At 52.6% G+C, this 19,224-nt stretch overlaps 1 protein-coding gene across 1 annotated transcript; it reads right to left on the bottom strand.

Annotated features, from left to right (window-relative positions):
- Window positions 1–747: 747 nt before the first annotated feature.
- On the bottom strand, window positions 748–18,197 carry ssr4 (signal sequence receptor, delta). The gene is made up of 5 exons (XM_085979054.1): window positions 18,039–18,197; window positions 13,350–13,424; window positions 11,980–12,069; window positions 1,269–1,334; window positions 748–1,006 (listed from the first exon to the last, which is right to left on the bottom strand). Exons 1-5 carry the CDS (start codon window positions 18,180–18,182, stop codon window positions 902–904), a joined length of 480 nt encoding a protein of 159 aa, XP_085835180.1. The 5' UTR covers window positions 18,183–18,197; the 3' UTR covers window positions 748–901.
- Between the last annotated feature and the right edge of the window lie 1,027 nt (window positions 18,198–19,224).

Below are 19,224 nucleotides of genomic sequence, written 5' to 3'. Positions count from 1 at the left end.
GCTAAGCAACAGCTTCAGCTAGACCTTGCAGAGCCACGACTGCAGAAAAAAAAAAGCAACGAAAAGAAAAAAAATCTTATCTGAACTGACTCCTGAATTTTGCCGGTGGATAGAGCTTTCCGGACATTTAACCTCTGGATAAACTGAAGTTTCCTGTGTTCGACGATTGGTTTCTTGGCTGACTGTGGGATCCTGCTGTACAGAAACCGTATTTATTTCCCTCGATAAGAGGGGCTGCAAGTATTGCAGGGGCTGTGAAGCAGGTTGCGGGTGGGGGGAGAAGTGTGGATCTAATTGGATAACACTTTCGACAAGCCAGCACAAGAATGACAGGTTGAACGGCCTCCTTCTGTTCTGCAGAGCCCCAAGTACAGGAAACTCTATTTACCCGGCACCGACGGGGTGCCGGTTCATCAAAAATTCCGGATAACCAAGAGCTATAGTAAAAGATACGGAGAGCTGAGAGCTCCGTATAAAGCAACAAACCCTGTTGCTTAGCAACAGGTGCAGAACAATGGCCACAAGTTCCAAGCGTGTCTGTAGCTTAGCAACAGCTGCAGCCACACCCTTGCACAGCAACAGATGGAGGAAGGCAATTAATATGAAGTAAAACTTACCTGAACCTACTCCTGCATTTTGCCGGTTAACAGAGATTTCCGGTTATTTAGTTGCCGGTAAATCGAGAGTTTCCTGTAATTGCTTAGTGAAAGGCACTGTGATCTTGTCAAGAGAGGAACCAAACCAATCTGTCGAAATATTGTTTTATTCAACCACATTAGTTCCCGCTCTGCCCCTCGGCTCCGATTTACTCCTCAGTCCACGAATCTTCAGCCCACTCGGGGGGGCCCCCATCCCTCCCGCTCGCACCGCACACCCCCCGGGCCCCGCTCCGGTCCTTCCGTCAAGCCTGGATGCTGCTTTTCGCGCTGAACGCCAGGTAGTAAACCAGCAAGCCGATCGCTGCGGCAACCACTTCGGTCGCAACCCAGGGCCCGTTCCACGCTCCCTGGGGGGGGGTTAGGAAGAGAGATCAAAGTTAGATCGGAACAAGGACGCGGGGAGTATCACACACACACACACACACACACACACACACACCACACACCACACACCACACACACACACAACCCTCAAACAGCGCGACCCCGAGAGAGACTGCGCGCTTAAAGAGCTCGAGCCTTCTGCATCGCCTTCCCCCCTCCCCACCTCGGGCGACGATCGCCTCCCCAAACAGTGCAAGAGGTGCCCATGCACTTTCAGTCACTCACCCGATGGTCAACGTTGACGGCGAACAGGGGCTTGATGGCAGACAGATCCTCACTGTTCCTCTGAGCCTTGGGAGTGAACAAGATGGGAGGGCATGAGAAGATCAATCGGCAGCAGTTTCAAAGTGGCGTGCCGGCGGAAGTGGGCAGGAGAGCACAGGTCCCTTCACCTCGAGCAACCTCTACACCCCTTCACCCCACCAACATAGAAAGATAGGAGCAGGAGGAGGCCATTCGGCCACTCGAGCCTGCTCCGCCATTCAATGTGATCGTGGCTGATCATCCAAATTCAGTACCCTGTCCCTGCCTTCTCCCCATATCCCTTGATCCCTTTAGCCTTAAGAAATATATCCAACTCCTTCTTGAATATATTTAATGAATTGGCCTCTACTGCCTTCTGTGGTAGAGAATTCCACAGGTTCACCACTCTCTGGGTGAAGAAATTCCTCCTCATCTCTGTCCTAAATGGCTTACCCCTTATCCTTAGACTGTGACCCCTGGTTCTGGACTCCCCCGCCATCGGGAACATCCTTCCTGCATCTAGTCTGTCTAGTCCTGTTAGAATTTTATAAGTTTCAATGAGATCCCCTCTCATTCTTCTAAACTCCAGTGAGTATAAGCCCAATCGACCCAATCTCTCCTCATACGTCATTCCTGCCATCCCAGGTATCAGCCTGGTGAATCTTCACTGCACTCTCTCCATGGCAAGAACATCCTTCCTCAGATAAGGCGACCAAAACTGCACACAATACTCAAGATGTGGTCTCACCAAGGCCCTGTACAACTGCAGCAAGACATCCTTGCTCCTGTACTCGAATCCTCTCGCTACGAAGGCCAACATACCATTTGCCTTCTTAACCGCCTGCTGCACCTGCATGCTTACCTTCAGCGACTGGTGCTTACCCACGGCGGCTGTGCCTTCAACCACTTAGTCACAGAGTTATACAGCACAGAAAGAGGCCCTTCGGCCCATCGTGTCCGCGCTGGCCATCAAGCCCTGTCTATTCTAATCCCATTTCCCAGCACTTGGTCCGTAGCCTTGTATGCTGTGGCGTTTCAAGTGCTCATCTAAATGCTTCTTGAATGTTGTGAGGGTTCCTGCCTCTACCACCCTTTCAGGCAGTGAGTTCTAGATTCCACGGCAGCATCGGCAGCGGGTGGAGGCGGAGCTGAGCGGCAGAGCGACTACAAGAGGCCCCAGAGGCTCAGGTAGGCCCCAGTGCGGCATCGGCAGCGGGTGGAGGCGGAGCTGAGCGGCAGAGCGACTACAAGAGGCCCCAGAGGCTCAGGTAGGCCCCAGTGCGGCATCGGCAGCGGGTGGAGGCGGAGCTGAGCGGCAGAGCGACTACAAGAGGCCCCAGAGGCTCAGGTAGGCCCCAGTGCGGCATCGGCAGCGGGTGGAGGCGGAGCTGAGCGGCAGAGCGACTACAAGAGGCCCCAGAGGCTCAGGTAGGCCCCAGTGCGGCATCAGCAGCGGGTGGAGGCGGAGCTGAGCGGCAGAGCGACTACAAGAGGCCCCAGAGGCTCAGGTAGGCCCCAGTGCGGCATCGGCAGCGGGTGGAGGCGGAGTCAGGACCAGCGGGAGCAGCGAGGAGGAGCTCGGGAGAAAACCCGGCGACCAGCGAGGCCCGAGACCAGTCGGGAGCAGTGAGTCGGAGCCCGGTATAAAAACTGGAGAGAGGCGAGGCCCGAGACCACAGCTGGGGCAGTCGGGAGAGCAGGAGGCCAGTAACTGCTGGGGCAGTCGGGAGAGCAGGAGGCCAGTAACTGGTGAGTTTAAAAGCTCACCTTTCGCGGGCTTTTTCTTTCACAGCTGGTGCAGTCGGGAGAGCAGGAGGCCAGTAACTCTTATATAGGTGGAGCTGTTGCTAAACCCGAAACACTACAGTGTAGTGTCTCCCACCCTTCCACCTCCTCTAACCTTTTAGGGGTTAGGGGAAGTTGAAAAGGTAGGTTCAATTTATTTTATTTCAGGAGCCTAACCTAGGTGGAAAAGGTTCCAGGACAGGAGGCGGCAGTGAAAATACAACACCAGAAAACAGGTAGGTGACTGGTTGGTGAGTACTTTCACAAACTTATTCTAAGTAGAATTCAATAATTAAGCTAAATCGTAGTAAATAAAAGGGTATTGTAAGGGTTAAGTCATGGAAGGGCAGCTCGGACCCGTGTCATGCTTCTCCTGTGCCATGTGGGAAATCAGGGACACTGTCCCTGACAACTATGTGTGCAGGAAGTGTGTCCAGCTGCAGCTCCTAGCGGACCGCATGGCGGCGCTGGAGCTGCGAATGGACTCACTCTGGAGCATACGCGATGCTGAGGATGTTGTGGATAGCACATTCAGTGAGTTGGTCACACCGCAGGTAAAGGCTAGCTCAGACAGTAAATGGGTGACCAAAAGGCAGGGTAAAGGCAGGAAGGTAGTGCAGGAGTCACCTGCGGTCATCTCCCTCCAAAACAGGTTTACCGTTTTGGGTACTGTTGGGGGAGATGACTTATCAGGGGAAGGCACCAGCAGCCAGGTTCAGGGCACCATGACTGGCTCTGCTGCACAGAAGGGCGGGAAAAAGAGGGATAGGGCTATAGTGATAGGGGATTCAATTGTAAGGGGGATAGATAGGAGTTTCTGTGGCCGAGACCGAGACTCCAAGATGGTATGTTGCCTCCCTGGTGCAAGGGTCAAGGATGTCTCGGAGCGGGTGCAGAGCATTCTGAAGGGGGAGGGGGATCAGCCAGTTGTCGTGGTACATGTAGGTACCAACGATGTAGGTAAAAAGAGGGAGGAGGTCCTACAAGCTGAATTTAGGGAGTTAGGAGCTAAATTGAAAAGTAGGACCTCAAAGGTAGTAATCTCTGGATTGCTACCAGTGCCACGAGCTAATAAGTTTAGAGGGAGTAAGATAGATAAGCTAAATACGTGGCTTGAGCAGTGGTGCAAGGGAGAGGGATTTAAATTCTTGAGGCATTGGAACCAGTTCTTGGGGAGGAGTGACCTGTACCAAGGGGACGGTCTACACCTGAACTGTGAGGGAGCCGATGTCCTCGGGGTAATATTTTCTAGGGCGGTTCGGGAGGATTTAAACTAATTTGGCAGGGGGATGGGAACCTAGGTAGTGGAAAAGAGGGAAGTCATATGAAGTTAGAAATAGATGGTAGAAAGGTGAGAAGCAATAAGCAAAGGAGAGAAACACAAAGGGCCAAACTAATTCATAATGAGAGTGTGAAAAAAGCAAGCCTGAAGGCTTTGTATCTTAATGCTAGAAGCATTAGGAACAAGGTGGATGAATTAGTTGTGGAAATAGAGGTAAACAAGTATGATTTGATTGGGATTACAGAAACGTGGCTGCAGGGTGGGCAAGGCTGGGAACTTAACATCCAGGGATATACAATATTTAGGAAGGATCGGCAAAAAGGTAGGGGAGGTGGGGTAGCATTGCTGGTAAAGGAGGGGATTAATGCAATGGAAAGGAAGGATATTAACTCGGATGAAACGGAATCTGTATGGGTAGAAATGAGAAATAGCAAGGGGAGGAAAACGTTAGTGGGTGTGATATATAGGCCTCCAAATAGTAATATGGAGGTGAGGGAAGGCATAAAAAGGGAAATTAGAGAAGCGTGCGATAAGAGCACAGCTGTCATCATGGGTGACTTTAATTTACATATTGATTGGACTACCCAAATTAGTAAAAATTCTGAGGAGGAGGAATTCCTGGAATGTTTTCGGGACGGTTATCTGGACCAATATGTCGAGGAGCCGACTCGAGATCAGGCCATTTTAGACTGGGTATTGTGCAATGAGAAGGGACTTATCAGCAATCTTCTTGTACGAGGCCCCTTGGGTCAGAGCGATCATAATATGATCGAGCTCTCAGTCGAGATGGAGAGTGAGGAAATTGAATCAGAGACTAAGGTCCAGAACTTAAATAAAGGGAATTACGAGGGTATGAGACGGGAATTGGGTAAGATTGATTGGGTGGTGTTTCTGGGGGGATTGACAGTGGATAGACAATGGCAAGCATTCAAAGATAGAATGGAAGAATTCCAGAACATGTTTATACCAGTTTGGCATAAAAATAAACCTAAAAAGGTGACTCAACCGTGGATAACGAGGGAAATTAGGGACAGCATAAAATCAAAAAAAAGGGCATATCAACTGGCAAAAAAAAGCACCAGACCGGAAGATTGGGGGCAGTACAGGATACAGCAAAAGAGGACAAAGGGATTAATCAGGAAGGGGAAAATAGAATACGAAAGTAAACTTGCAGCAAACATAAAGACAGACTGCAAAAGCTTTTATCGGTATATCAGGAGGAAAAGACTGGTAAAATCCCAAGTCGGTCCCTTGCAGTCCGATTCGGGAGAATATATAATGGAGAATAAGGAAATGGCAGACCAATTAAACTCATACTTTGGTTCTGTATTCACAAAGGAGGACACAAATAACCTCCCAGGAATATCGGCAAACATAGGGACTAATGAGAGGGAGGAGCTGACAGAAATTAGTATCTCTAGGGATATGGTGTTGGGTAAGTTGAGGGGACTGAAGGCCGACAAATCCCCGGGGCCTGATAAACTACATCCTAGGGTACTTAAGGAGGTGGCCCTGGAGATAGCAGATGCTCTAAGGATCATCTTCCGGAACTCCATTGACTCGGGAACAGTACCCGTGGATTGGAGGGTAGCTAATGTTACCCCAATATTTAAAAAGGGGGGTAGAGAGAAAGCAGGGAATTATAGACCAGTAAGCCTTACATCGGTTGTGGGCAAAATGCTAGAGTCCATTATTAAGGATAAAATAGCGGAGCACTTGACAAATGGGGAAAGGATCGGACAGAGTCAACATGGATTTACAAAGGGTAAATCGTGTTTGACTAATCTGCTGGAATTTTTTGAGGAAGTAACTGGTAAAATAGATGGGGGAGAGCCAGTGGATGTGGTGTACCTTGACTTCCAGAAAGCCTTCGATAAGGTTCCACACAAAAGATTATCATGCAAAATTAAGGCTCATGGGATTGGGGGCAAAGTATTAACGTGGATAGAGAACTGGCTGGCGGATAGAAAACAGAGAGTTGGAATAAACGGCTCGTTTTCGGAGTGGCAGGCAGTGACCAGCGGGGTGCCGCAAGGATCTGTCCTGGGACCCCAGCTGTTCACAATATATATAAATGATCTGGATCAGGGAATTGGATGCAACATTTCCAAATTCGCTGACGACACTAAACTAGGAGGAGGGGTGGGCTCTGATGAGGATGTCAGGAGGCTACAGTGCGATTTGGACAGGTTGGGGGAATGGGCGGATACGTGGCAGATGCACTATAATGTGGATAAATGCGAGGTTATCCACTTTGGGGGTAAAAACAGGAGGGTGGATTATTATCTAAATGGCAATAGATTGGGAGATGGGGAAGTGCAGAGGGACCTGGGTGTTCTTGTGCACCAGTCACTGAAGGAGAGCATGCAGGTGCAACAGGCGATTAAGAAGGCAAATGGTATGTTGGCCTTCATATCAAGGGGGTTCGAGTATAGGAATAGGGATACCTTACTACAGCTGTACAAGGTGCTGGTGAGACCGCATCTGGAGTATTGTGTACAGTTTTGGTCGCCCCATCTGCGGAAGGATGTTCTTGCCATGGAAAGAGTGCAGCGGCGATTCACCAGGCTGATACCTGGAATGGCGGGAATGACCTACGAGGAGAGATTGAATAGTTTGGGCTTGTACTCACTGGAGTTTAGAAGATTGAGAGGGGATCTCAGCGAAACATATAAAATTATGGCAGGCCTGGACAGGCTGAATTCAGAGAGAATGTTTCCAATGGCAGGGGAGCACAGAACCAGGGGCCACAGTCTAAAAATAGCGGGCAAATCATTTAAAACAGAGATGAGGAAGAATTTCTTCACTCAAAGAGTGGTGAGCCTGTGGAATTCCCTGCCACAGAGGGCTGTGAAGGCTAATTCAATAAATATTTTCAAGAGAGAATTGGATATATTTCTGAAGGCTAAGGGGATTAAGGGTTACGGAGAAAAGGCGGGGACGGGGTACTGAACTGGTAAGATCAGCTATGATCTCAGACGAAGATCAGCCATGATCTCATTGAATGGCGGAGCAGGCTCGAAGGGCCGAATGGCCTACTCCTGTTCCTATCTCTATGTTTCTATGTTTCAACCACCCTCTGGGTGAAAAAGTTTTTCCTCAAATCCCCTCTAAACCTCCTGCCCCTTACCTTGAAACTATGCCCCCTGGTTATTGACCCCTCTACTAAGGGGAAAAGTTCCTTTCTATCTACCCTATCTATGCCCCTCATAATTTTGTACACCTCAATCAGGTCCCCCCTCAGCCTTCTCTGCTCTAAGGAAAACAACCCCAGCCTGTCCAGTCTCTCTTCATAGCTGAAGCGCTCCAGCCCAGGTAACATCCTGGGGAATCTCCTCTGCACCCTCTCCAATGCAATCACATCCTTCCTATAGTGTGGCGACCAGAACTGCACACAGTATTCCAGCTGTGGCCTAACTAGCGTTTTGTACAGCTCCATCATAACCTCCCTGCTCTTATATTCTATGCCTCGGCTAATGAAGGCAAGTATCCCATATGCCTTTTTAACCACCTTATCTACCTGTCCTGCTGCCTTCAGGGATCTATGTACATGCACACCAAGGTCCCTCTGATCCTCTGTCCTTCCTAGGGTCCTACCATTCATTGTGTATTCCCTTGCCTTGTTAGTCCTCCCAAAATGCATCACCTCACACTTTTCAGGGTTAAATTCCATTTGCCACTGTTCTGCCCATCTGACCAACCCGCCTGTGTTCTGCCCATCTGACCAACCCGCCTGTGTTCTGCCCATCTGACCAACCCGCCTGTGTTCTGCCCATCTGACCAACCCGCCTGTGTTCTGCCCATCTGACCAACCCGCCTGTGTTCTGCCCATCTGACCAACCCGCCTGTGCTCTGCCCATCTGACCAACCCGCCTGTGCTCTGCCCATCTGACCAACCCGCCTGTGTTCTGCCCATCTGACCAACCCGCCTGTGTTCTGCCCATCTGACCAACCCGCCTGTGTTCTGCCCATCTGACCAACCCGCCTGTGTTCTGCCCATCTGACCAACCCGCCTATGCTCTGCCCATCTGACCAACCCGCCTGTGTTCTGCCCATCTGACCAACCCGCCTGTGTTCTGCCCATCTGACCAACCCGCCTGTGTTCTGCCCATCTGACCAACCCGCCTGTGTTCTGCCCATCTGACCAACCCGCCTGTGTTCTGCCCATCTGACCAACCCGCCTGTGTTCTGCCCATCTGACCAACCCGCCTGTGTTCTGCCCATCTGACCAACCCGCCTGTGTTCTGCCCATCTGACCAACCCGCCTGTGTTCTGCCCATCTGACCAACCCGCCTGTGCTCTGCCCATCTGACCAACCCGCCTGTGTTCTGCCCATCTGACCAACCCGTCTATGTTGTCCTGTAGCCTGAGGCTTCCCTCCTCGCTATTTACCACTCCACCACTTGGTGTCCATCCCTGGAACTCCCTCCCCCCGCTCCGTCCCCACCTTCAAGACCCTCTTCACCCCCCTCACCCCCTCCTTCAAATCCCTCTGCAAAACCCACCTCTTTGACCCTTTAGTCCCCCCCCTCCTTGAGCTCACTGTTCGCATGCCTCTTGCCGTCAGACATGACATCTCCTCGTGACACCGTGCGCCTTGATTTGACTTTCTATCTGCCAGGATTTCGATCAAGAGCTCTACCCGTTTTCTTGCTCGCGGACTTGGGGGTGTTTTTTCTCTCCAGTCTGCAATGCCGGCGGTTCATTCTGGGGACGTGGGCGTCGTTGGCAAGGCCGGCATTTATCGCCCGCCCCCTAGTCGAGAAGGTGGCAGCGAGCCGCCTTCCCGAAGCGCTGGCGGTGGGTTTGAGCCCACCTAGCGGCCACTTTGGAGGGCCGTTAAGAGTCGACCGCGTTGGGTGTGGGACTGGAGTCACATGGAGGCTCAGACCGGATAAGGAAAGCAGGTTTCCTACCCTAAAGGGGCATGAGTGAACCAGTTGCCGGTTTTTACGATAATCCGACAGCTTCACTTTTACTGACCCCAGCTTTTTACGATCAGATCTTTTACTCTGCATTCAACTGCCCCGGTGCGATAGGAGGAGGCCATTCGGCCCATTGTGCCTGTGCCGGAACGGTAACAGTCAGAGAGAGATATGGGGTGAGGGCCTCTTTTAATGGATCCAATAAGAGATGCCCCGATCGCACCCGACAGCAGTCTGCCCTACACAGGAACAGGAGGCCATTCAGCCCCTCGAGCCTGTTCCGCCATTCAATGAAATCATTTTTTTTTTTTTTAATGCGTTCCTGGGATGTGGGCGTCGCTGGCAAGGCCAGCATTTATTGCCCGTCCCTAATCACCCTTGAGAAGGTGGTGGTGAGCCGCCTTCTTGAACCGCTGCAGTCCGTGCGGTGAAGGTGCTCCCACAGCGCTGTCAGGGAGGGAGTTCCAGGATTTTGACTCAGCAACGATGAAGGATCGGCCGATATATTTCCAAGTCAGGATGGGGTGTGTGACTGGGAGGGGAACTTGGAGGTGGTGGTGTTCCCGTGCGCCTGCTGCCCTTGTCCTTCTAGGTGGAAGAGGTGGCGGGTTTGGGAGGTGCTGCCGAAGAAGCCTTGGCGAGTTGCTGCAGTGCATCTTGTAGATGGTCCACACTGCAGCCACGGTGCGCCGGTGGTGGAGGGAGTGAATGTTTAAGGTGGTGGACGGGGTGCCGATCAAGCGGGCTGCTTTGTCCTGGATGGTGTCGAGCTTGAGTGTTGTTGGAGCTGCAACTCATCCAGGCAAGTGGAGAGTATTCCATCACACTCCTGACTTGTGCCTTGTAGATGGTGGAAAGGCTTTGGGGAGTCAGGAGGTGAGACACTCGCCGCAGAATACCCAGCCTCTGACCTGCTCTTGTAGCTACAGTATTTATGTGGCTGGTCCAGTTAAGTTTCTGGTCAATGGTGACCCCCCAGGATGTTGATGGTGGGGGATTCGGTGATGGTGATGCCGTTTAAAGTCAAGGAGTGGTGGTTGGACTCTCTCTTGTTAGAGATGGTCATTGCCTGGCACTTGTGTGGCGCAAATGTTACCTGCCACTTATCAGCCCAAGCCTTAACGTCGTCCAGGTCTTGCGACATTCGGGCACGGACTGCTTCATTATCTGAGGAGTTGTGAATGGAACTGAACACTGTGCAGTCATCAGCGAACATGCATCAGAACGGCCTCCTCCTGTTCCTGTGTAACAGGCTCGAGTGGGCTGATCGGCCTCCTCCTGTTCCTAATGTAACAGGCTCGAGTGGGCTGAACGGCCTCCTCCTGTTCCTAATGTAACAGGCTCGAGTGGGCTGAACGGCCTCCTCCTGTTCCTAATGTAACAGGCTCGAGTGGGCTGATCGGCCTCCTCCTGTTCCTAATGTAACAGGCTCGAGTGGGCTGAACGGCCTCCTCCTGTTCCTAATGTAACAGGCTCGAGGAGGCTGAATGGTCTCCTCCTGTTCCTAATGTAACAGGCTCGAGGGGCTGAACGGCCTCCTCCTGTTCCTAATGTAACAGGCTCGAGGGTGCTGAATGGCCTCCTCCTGTTCCTAATGTAACAGGCTCGAGGGGGCTGAACGGACTCCTCCTGTTCCTAATGTAACAGGCTCGAGGGGGCTGAATGGCCTCCTCCTGTTCCTAATGTAACAAGCTCGAGTGGGCTGAACGGTCTCCTCCTGTTCCTAATGTAACAGGCTCAAGGGGCTGAATGGCCTCCTACAGTGCCCACCGGTTGCAGGGGTGGGGGAGAAAGAGTAGGGAGTCCGGCAGTGCTTTTTCCTTTGCTACGTGGGGCCTGTGTTGCAGCACGTTGCATACGGATGTGACTGGAGCCTAAAGAAGCCCCAAACAAACACTCACCAGCCCTTGACAGGGGGGAAAAAGGTGCAAATATGCAGCTTAATAAGGGCAAAAAAAGTGAAATCTATCAAAACAACTTGACCCCCCCATCGCAGAGGCAAAGGGGACGGCGGATCACAGGATCTTACAGCGCAGGAGGCCAGCATTCGGCTCTTTGAACGAGCTCTCTAATTAGTCCCACTCCCCCCTGCTCTTTCCCCACAGCCCGGCACATTTTTCACCTTCAAGTATTTCTCCAATTCCCCCTTTTGAAAGTTACTATTGAATCTGCTGCCAGATCACAACAACTCGCTGCGTAAAAAACATTCTCCTCATCTCCCCTCTGGTTCTTTTACCGATTATCTTCAATCTGTGTCCTCTGGTTACCGACCCTCCTGCCGCTGGAAACAGTTTCTCCTTATTCACTCTATCAAAACCCCCCATGATTTTGAACACCTCTATTAAATCTCCCCTTAACCTTCTCTGCTCTAAGGAGAACAACCCCAGCTTCTCCAGTCTCTCCACATCACTGGAGTCCCTCATCCCTGGTACCATTCTGGTCAATCTCCCCTTAACCTTCTCTGCTCTAAGGAGAACAACCCCAGCTTCTCCAGTCTCTCCACATCACTGGAGTCCCTCATCCCTGGTACCATTCTGGTCAATCTCCCCTTAACCTTCTCTGCTCTAAGGAGAACAGTCCCAGCTTCTCCAGTCTCTCCACATCACTGAAGTCCCTCATCCCTGGTACCATTCTGGTCAATCTCCCCTTAACCTTCTCTGCTCTAAGGAGAACAGTCCCAGCTTCTGGGTATCGGACTCACTTTTCTCAAGGTGCTGTAAGACTCCTCGTCGAAGAACTTCACCTCGTATGTTCCGGACTTGGCGATCTTGTGCTCGGCGCTCCAGGATACCTGTGCGGAAATTCACGGTTAACAGGGAAGCAGCACCGGTACAATTACGGGTTGGGGAAGCAGCAGGGCGAGCTCTTGCAGAGCCGAGACCTGGCGCTCTGTGGCTTGACAGAGGCTGATCCCCTCCCTCCCCCGCCCTGGCGGGACCACCACACTGCCAGAGGTGCCGCGAGTCGGGCGAGAGGTTAAACCGAGGCACCTGGTATGATCACCAGTGGTTTTCGCTGAACACACATCAGACAAGGGGAGTGCGCCACTATCTGCAGGGGGGGGGGGGGGGGGTCCAGGGAGTGCGCCACTATCTGCAGGGGGGGGGGGGGGGGTGTCCAGGGAGTGCGCCACTATCTGCAAGGGGGCGGGGGTCCAGGGAATGCGCCACTATCTGCAGGAAGAGGGGGGGTCCAGGGAGTGCGCCACTATCTGCAGGGGGGGGGGGGGGCCCAGGGAGTGTGCCACTATCTGCAGGAGGGGTCCAGGGAGTGCGCCACTATCTGCAGGAAGAGGGGGGGTCCAGGGAGTGCGCCACTATCTGCAGGAGGGAGGTCCAGGGAGTGCGCCACTATCTGCGGGGGGGGGGGGGGAGGGGGGTGTCCAGGGAGTGCGCCACTACCTGCAGGAGGGAGGTCCAGGGAGTGCGCCACTATCTGCAGGGGGGGGGGGGGGGGTGGTGTCCAGGGAGTGCGCCACTATCTGCAGGAGGGGGTCCAGGGAGTGCGCCACTATCTGCGGGGGGGGGGGGGGGGGGGGGGGGCGGTGTCCAGGGAGTGCGCCACTATCTGCAGGAGGGGTGGGGTCCAGGGAGTGCGCCACTATCTGCAGGAGCGGGGGGTCCAGGGAGTGCGCCACTATCTGCAGGAGGGGGGGGGGGGGTCCAGGGAGTGCACCACTATCTGCGGGGGGGGGGGGTGTCCAGGGAGTGCGCCACTATCTGCAGGAGGGGGGTCCAGGGAGTGCACCACCATTTGCTGGGAGGGGTTCTGCAAGAAACATGCCAATTATCATCGGTGGGCCCAGAAACACGTTTATGAAATGGGAGATAATCGAGGGGGAGGGGGAGAGGAGTAACAGGCCCTCCTGCCCAGGTGCTGTGTGACCCCCAAGCTAAGGTCTCCCCTCACATCCAGCAATGGGGTGGGATGCCTGGTTATCGCCCTCCATTGACACAGTACGACTGAACTGCAAGCGGCAGCAACTCTGGACCGCACGGTGAAGGGGGTGGCCACTGGACGCCACACGCTGACTTGAGCATCCCCCTCACCCCCACCGCGAGCCCGCCGTACCTGGTAGCGCCCGACGTCTTGACCTCGGGTGACGGGGAACTGCTTGCCATTGACGTCGGCGTACAGGGCCACATTCTGTTGGGAGAGAGAGTCGGTTAGTTGCATGAGAGAGAGAGGGTATGGACCCTTGGAATTCTCATCCTCTTTTTCAAATCCCGCCACGGCCTCGCCCCCCCCCCCCATCTCTGTAACCTCCTCCAGCCCCCACAACCCTCCGAGATCTGTGCGTTCCTCCAATTCTGGCCTCTCGCGCATCCCCCGATTTCCACCATTGGCGACCGCGCCAGGGCCCCCGAGCTCTGGAATTCCCTCCCTAAACCTCTCCGCCCCTCTCTCCTCCTATAAGACGCTCCTTAAAACCGACCTCTTTGACCCAGCTTTTGGTCATCTGTCCCTAATATCTCATGTGGCTTGGGGTCATATTTTGTCTATTAACACCCCTGTGAAGCATTTTGGGACGTTTTACTACGTTAAAGGCGCTGGACAGATACAAGTTGTTGACAATTTCCTTGCAGCAGAGAAGGCTGAGGGGGGGACCTGATTGAGGTGTACAAAATTATGAGGTGCATAGATAGGGTGGATAGAAAGGAACTTTTCCCCTTAGTAGAGGGGTCAATAACCAGGGGGCATAGTTTCAAGGTAAGGGGCAGGAGGTTTAGAGGGGATTTGAAGAAAAACTTTTTCCACCCAGAGGGTGGTTGGAATCTGGAACTCACTGCCTGAAAGGGTGGTAGAGGCAGGAGCCCTCACAACATTCAAGAAGCATTTAGATGAGCACTTGAAACGCCATAGCATACAAGGCTACGGACCAAGTGCTGGAAAATGGGATTAGATTAGACAGGGCTCGATGGCCGGTGCGGACACGATGGGCCGAAGGGCCTCTTTCTGTGCTGCATAACTCTATGACAATCCTGTCTGATACAATAACCTCCCTTACAGGTGATGTGCTAGCTGTATAGAAACATAGAAGATAGGAGGAGTCGGCCATTCGGCCCCTCGAGCCTGCTCCGCCATTCAACGAGATCATGGCTGATCATCCAAACTCCATACCCTGTCCCTGCCTTCTCCCCATATCCCTTGATCCCTTTAGCCTTAAGAAATATATCTAACTCCTTCTTGAATATATTTAATGAATTGGCCTCAACTGCCTTGTATGGTAGAGAATTCCACAGGTTCACCACTCTCTGGGTGAAGAAATTCCTCCTCATCTCTGTCCTAAATGGCTTACCCCTTATCCTTAGACTGTGCCCCCTGGTTTTTGACCCCTCTGCTAAGGGAAATAGGTCCTTTCTATCCACTCTACCCAGGCTCCTCAATTTTATACACCTCAATAAGGTCTCCCCTCAGCCTCCTCTGTTCCAAGGAAAACAGACCCAGTCTATCCAGTCTTTCCTCATAGCTAAGATTCTCTACTCCCAGGCAACATCCTTGTAAATCTCCTCTGCACCCTCTCTAGTGCAATCACATCCTTCCTGTAATGTGGTGAACAGAACTGCACGCCGTGCTCTAGCTGAGGCCTAACTAGTGTTTTATACAGTTGAAGCATAACCCCCCTGCTCTTGTATTCTGTGTCTCGGCTAATAAAGGCAAGCATTCCGGATGCCTTCTTAACCACCTTATCTACCTGGCCTGCTATCTTCAGGGATCTGTGGACATGCACTCCAAGGTCCCTCTGGTCCTCTACACTACTCAGTGTCCTACCATTTAATGTGTATTCCCTTTCCTTGTTAGCCCTCCCCAAACGATCTGATCGAGATGCTTAAAATGATAAAGGAATTCAATAATATAGAAACATAGAAGATAGGAGCAGGAGTAGGCCATTCGGCCCCTCGAGCCTGCTCCGCCATTCAATGCGATCATGGCTGATCATCCAAATTCAGTACCCTGTCCCTGCCTTCTCCCCATACCCCTTGATCCCTTTAGCCTTAAGAAATATATCTAACTCCTTCTTGAATATATTTAATGAATTGGCTTCAACTGCCTTCTGTGGTAGCGAATTCCACAGGTTCACCACTCTCTGGGTGAAGAAATTCCTCCTCATTTCTGTCCTAAATAAATGGCTTACCCCTTATCCTTAGACTGTGACCCCTGGTTCTGGACTCCCCGACCATCGGGAACATCCTTCCTGCATCTAGTCTGTCCAGTCCTGTTAGAATTTTATAAGTTTCAATGAGATCCCCTCTCATTCTAAAAAGTATTGATAGGTTTTGATACGGGTAAACAAGGGGAAACTGTTTCCAATGTCAGGAGGGTCGGTAACCAGAGGACACAGATTGAAGATAATCGGTAAAAGAACCAGAGGGGGAGATGAGGAGAATGTTTTTTACGCAGCGAGTTGTTGTGATCTGGAACGCGCTGCCTGAAAGGGCGGTGGGAGCAGATTCAATAGTAACTTTCAAAAGGGGGAATTGGAGAAATACTCGAAGGGGAAAAATGTGCAGAGCTGTGGGGAAAGAGCGAGGGGGGAGTGGGACTGATTGGAGAGCTCGTTCAAAGAGCCGGCACAGGCACGATGGGCGGAGCGGCCTCCTCCTGCGCGGTCTGATTCAGGTGCGATAGCGACCCTACTCCTGCCACATCAGGCTCTTGTTAAAACCGCGCAAACGTTCAGCCGAAGGAGGAGGGCAGGCGAGCTACCTGCTCCGGCGCGATCAACCGGCGGGCACGAGATCGGTATAACAGAGTGCGTGGGGTGTGAGGGAGTGTTCTGGGATGGGACCCTCTCTGAGCTTTAGCTGGTTTAAAAGCAATTAAGATTATTATTAGCCCCTCCCGCGGAGGCTCATTGCGTGCAGGCGGTGCTTTGCTGTGTTGCCCACTACAATCAAATAGCCATTGCCCAATTTTAATTGGCTGGGCGCACACGCGAAGTACGGTTGCTTGTTCGAGATACCGAGCATGCACCCCGGGGAAAAACTCTACTCCGCAGTTAGTTTGGGAGCGGAGATAATTGCGATTTCTAGGGATTTCAGGATTTCCTCCGCCTCCCGATGAATCCTCCGACAAGCAGATGGGAACAGGGATCGGAGAGGGTCCCCTTCCGAGTCAGGCTCAGAACTCTTCCCTCACGCCCGGTGCACTGCGCAATACCGGTCACAATCCCCTCTCGCAGAACCGTCCACTGCAGGCCAGGAGGATCCCGGTGCACATTTGAACAGAGTTCAGCAAAATTATGAATGATTACGATCGGATGAACAGGGAAAGACCGGTTCCTCGGCTTGTGGAGTCAGTCACAAAGGGTCACCAGTTTGGGGACTAATACAGGGCTATGGGGAGAGAGAGCGGGGCAGTGGGATTAGTTTGGGGATTGATACAGGGCTATGGGGAGAGAGCGGAGCAGTGGGATTAGTTTGGGGATTGATACAGGGCTATGGGGAGAGAGCGGGGCAGTGGGATTAGTTTGGGGATTGATACAGGGCTATGGGGAGAGAGCGGAGCAGTGGGATTAGTTTGGGGATTGATGCAGGGCTATGGGGAGAGAGCGGGGCAGTGGGATTAGTTTGGGGATTGATACAGGGCTATGGGGAGAGAGCGGGGCAGTGGGATTAGTTTGGGATTGATACAGGGCTATGGGGAGAGAGCGGGGCAGTGGGATTAGTTTGGGATTGATACAGGGCTATGGGGAGAGAGAGCGGGGCAGTGGGATTAGTTTGGGGATTGATACAGGGCTATGGGGAGAGAGCAGGGCAGTGAGATTAGTTTGGGGATTGATACAGGGCTATGGGGAGAGAGCGGGGCAGTGGGATTAGTTTGGGGATTGATACAGGGCTATGGGGAGAGAGCGGGGCAGTGGGATTAGTTTGGGGATTGATACAGGGCTATGGGGAGTGAGCGGGGCAGTGGAATTAGTTTGGGGATTGATACAGGGCTATGGGGAGAGAGTGGGGCAGTGGGATTAGTTTGGGGATTGATACAGGGCTATGGGGAGTGAGCGGGGCAGTGGGATTAGTTTGGGGATTGATACAGGGCTATGGGGAGAGCGAGGCAGTGGGATTAGTTTGGGATTGATACAGGGCTATGGGGAGAGAGCGGGGCAGTGGGATTAGTTTGGGATTGATACAGGGCTATGGGGAGAGAGCGGGGCAGTGGGATTAGTTTGGGGATTGATACAGGGCTACGGGGTGAGAGTGGGGTAGTGGGATTAGTTTGGGATTGATACAGGGCTATGGCGAGAGAATGGGGCAGTGGGATTAGTTTGGGGATTGATACAGGGCTATGGGGGGGAGAGAGCGGGGCAGTAGGATTAGTTTGGGGATTGATACAGGGCTATGGGGAGTGAGCGGGGCAGTGGGATTAGTTTGGGATTGATACAAGGCTATGGGGAGAGAGCAGGGCAGTGGGATTAGTTTGGGGATTGATACAGGGCTATGGGGAGAGAGCGGGGCAGTGGGATTAGTTTGGGGATTGATACAGGGCTATGGGGAGAGAGCAGGGCAGTGGGATTAGTTTGCGATTGATACAGGGCTATTGGGACAGAGCGGGGCAGTGGGATTAGTTTGCGATTGATACAGGGCTATGGGGAGAGAGTGGGGCAGTGGGATTAGTTCGCGATTGATACAGGGCTATGGGGAGAGAGCAGGGCAGTGGGATTAGTTTGCGATTGATACAGGGCTATGGGGACAGAGCGGGGCAGTGGGATGAGGTGGGGATTGGCCCTGGCTCGAGCCCCGATTATTTGTTGCCGCCCACCTGTGCTCCATTTTTACAGGTCAGGGAGATTTCGACGATGAAGACCGTCTCCGACGAGATGACGGCGTCGGAGGTCGTGTAGTACGAGGGCACGATCGCTGGCTCTGTGCAAGTGTCCGCTGTGAAGGGGAGAGAGGAGAGCATTAGTCCCAAGAACCGCAACACTGGGAACAAAAAAATCAATCAATCGAAAGGTGCAGACAGGGTGAAGTAGGGCGAAAACTAGCCACTGAATCCGGCTGAATTGCGGGTGGGAGGGGTCTCAGCGGGTTGATGCACCCCAGACCTTTCACCTTGGAGGTAGGCAATGACTATCTCCAACAAGCGAGAGTCTAACCACCGCCCCTTGACATTAAATGGCATTACCATCGCTGAATCCCCCACCATAAACATCCTGGGAGTCCCATTGACCAGAAACTTAACTGGACCAGCCACATAAATACTGTGGCTACAAGAGCAGGTCAGAGGCTGGGAATTCTGCGGCGAGTGTCTCATCACCTCCTGACTCCCCAAAGCCTTTCCACCATCTACAAGGCACAAGTCAGGAGTGTGATGGAATACTCTCCACCTGCCTGGATGAGTTGCAGCTCCGACAACACTCAAGAAGCTCGACACCATCCAGGGCAAAGCAGCCCGCTTGATCGGCACCCCATCCACCACCTTAAACATTCACTCCCTCCACCACCGGCGCACCATGGCTGCAGTGTGTACCATCTACAAGATGCACTGCAGCAACTCGCCAAGGCTTCTTCGGCAGCACCTCCCAAACCCGCGACCTCTTCCACCTAGAAGGACAAGGGCAGCAGGCACATGGGAACACCACCACCTCCAAGTTCCCCTCCAAGTCACACACCATCCTGACTTGGAAATATATCGGCAGTTCCTTCATCGTCGCTGGGTCAAAATCCTGGAACTCCCTCCCTAACAGCGCTGTGGGAGCACCTTCACCACACGGGACTGCAGTGGTTCAAGAAGGCGGCTCACCACCACCTTCTCAAGGGCGATTAGGGATGGGCAATAAATGCTGGGCCTTGCCAGCAACGCCCACATCCCATAGAAACAAATAAAGCCTCTTATTGTGTAACATTTGATCTGTGAACATTATACATCAAAATAATATTCCACTAAGTTCACATTCCTTCGGACTAAATGTGCTTTAAAAACACAAACTTTTACCCATTGAAAC

This window comes from Somniosus microcephalus, unplaced genomic scaffold (assembly GCF_052327205.1).
Source record: "Somniosus microcephalus isolate GS21.2 unplaced genomic scaffold, FLI_Smic_1.0 unresolved_chr7, whole genome shotgun sequence".
In the NCBI taxonomy this organism is placed as follows: Eukaryota; Metazoa; Chordata; class Chondrichthyes; order Squaliformes; family Somniosidae; genus Somniosus; species Somniosus microcephalus.
This window is presented reverse-complemented; position numbering and strand designations above follow the sequence as displayed.

Bases quoted from the DNA above. Each gene is read 5' to 3' on its own strand.
- ssr4 (XM_085979054.1), bottom strand. From the start codon at position 18,182: ATGCTCTCCTCTCTCCCCTTCACAGCGGACACTTGCACAGAGCCAGCG. The intron at 13,425-18,038 runs GTGGGCGGCAAC...CTCTCCCAACAG, and splicing joins CCTGTAAAAATGGAGCACAG to AATGTGGCCCTGTACGCCGA. The intron at 1,335-11,979 runs GTGAGTCCGATA...TTCACTCCCAAG, and splicing joins CTTACAGCACCTTGAGAAAA to GCTCAGAGGAACAGTGAGGA.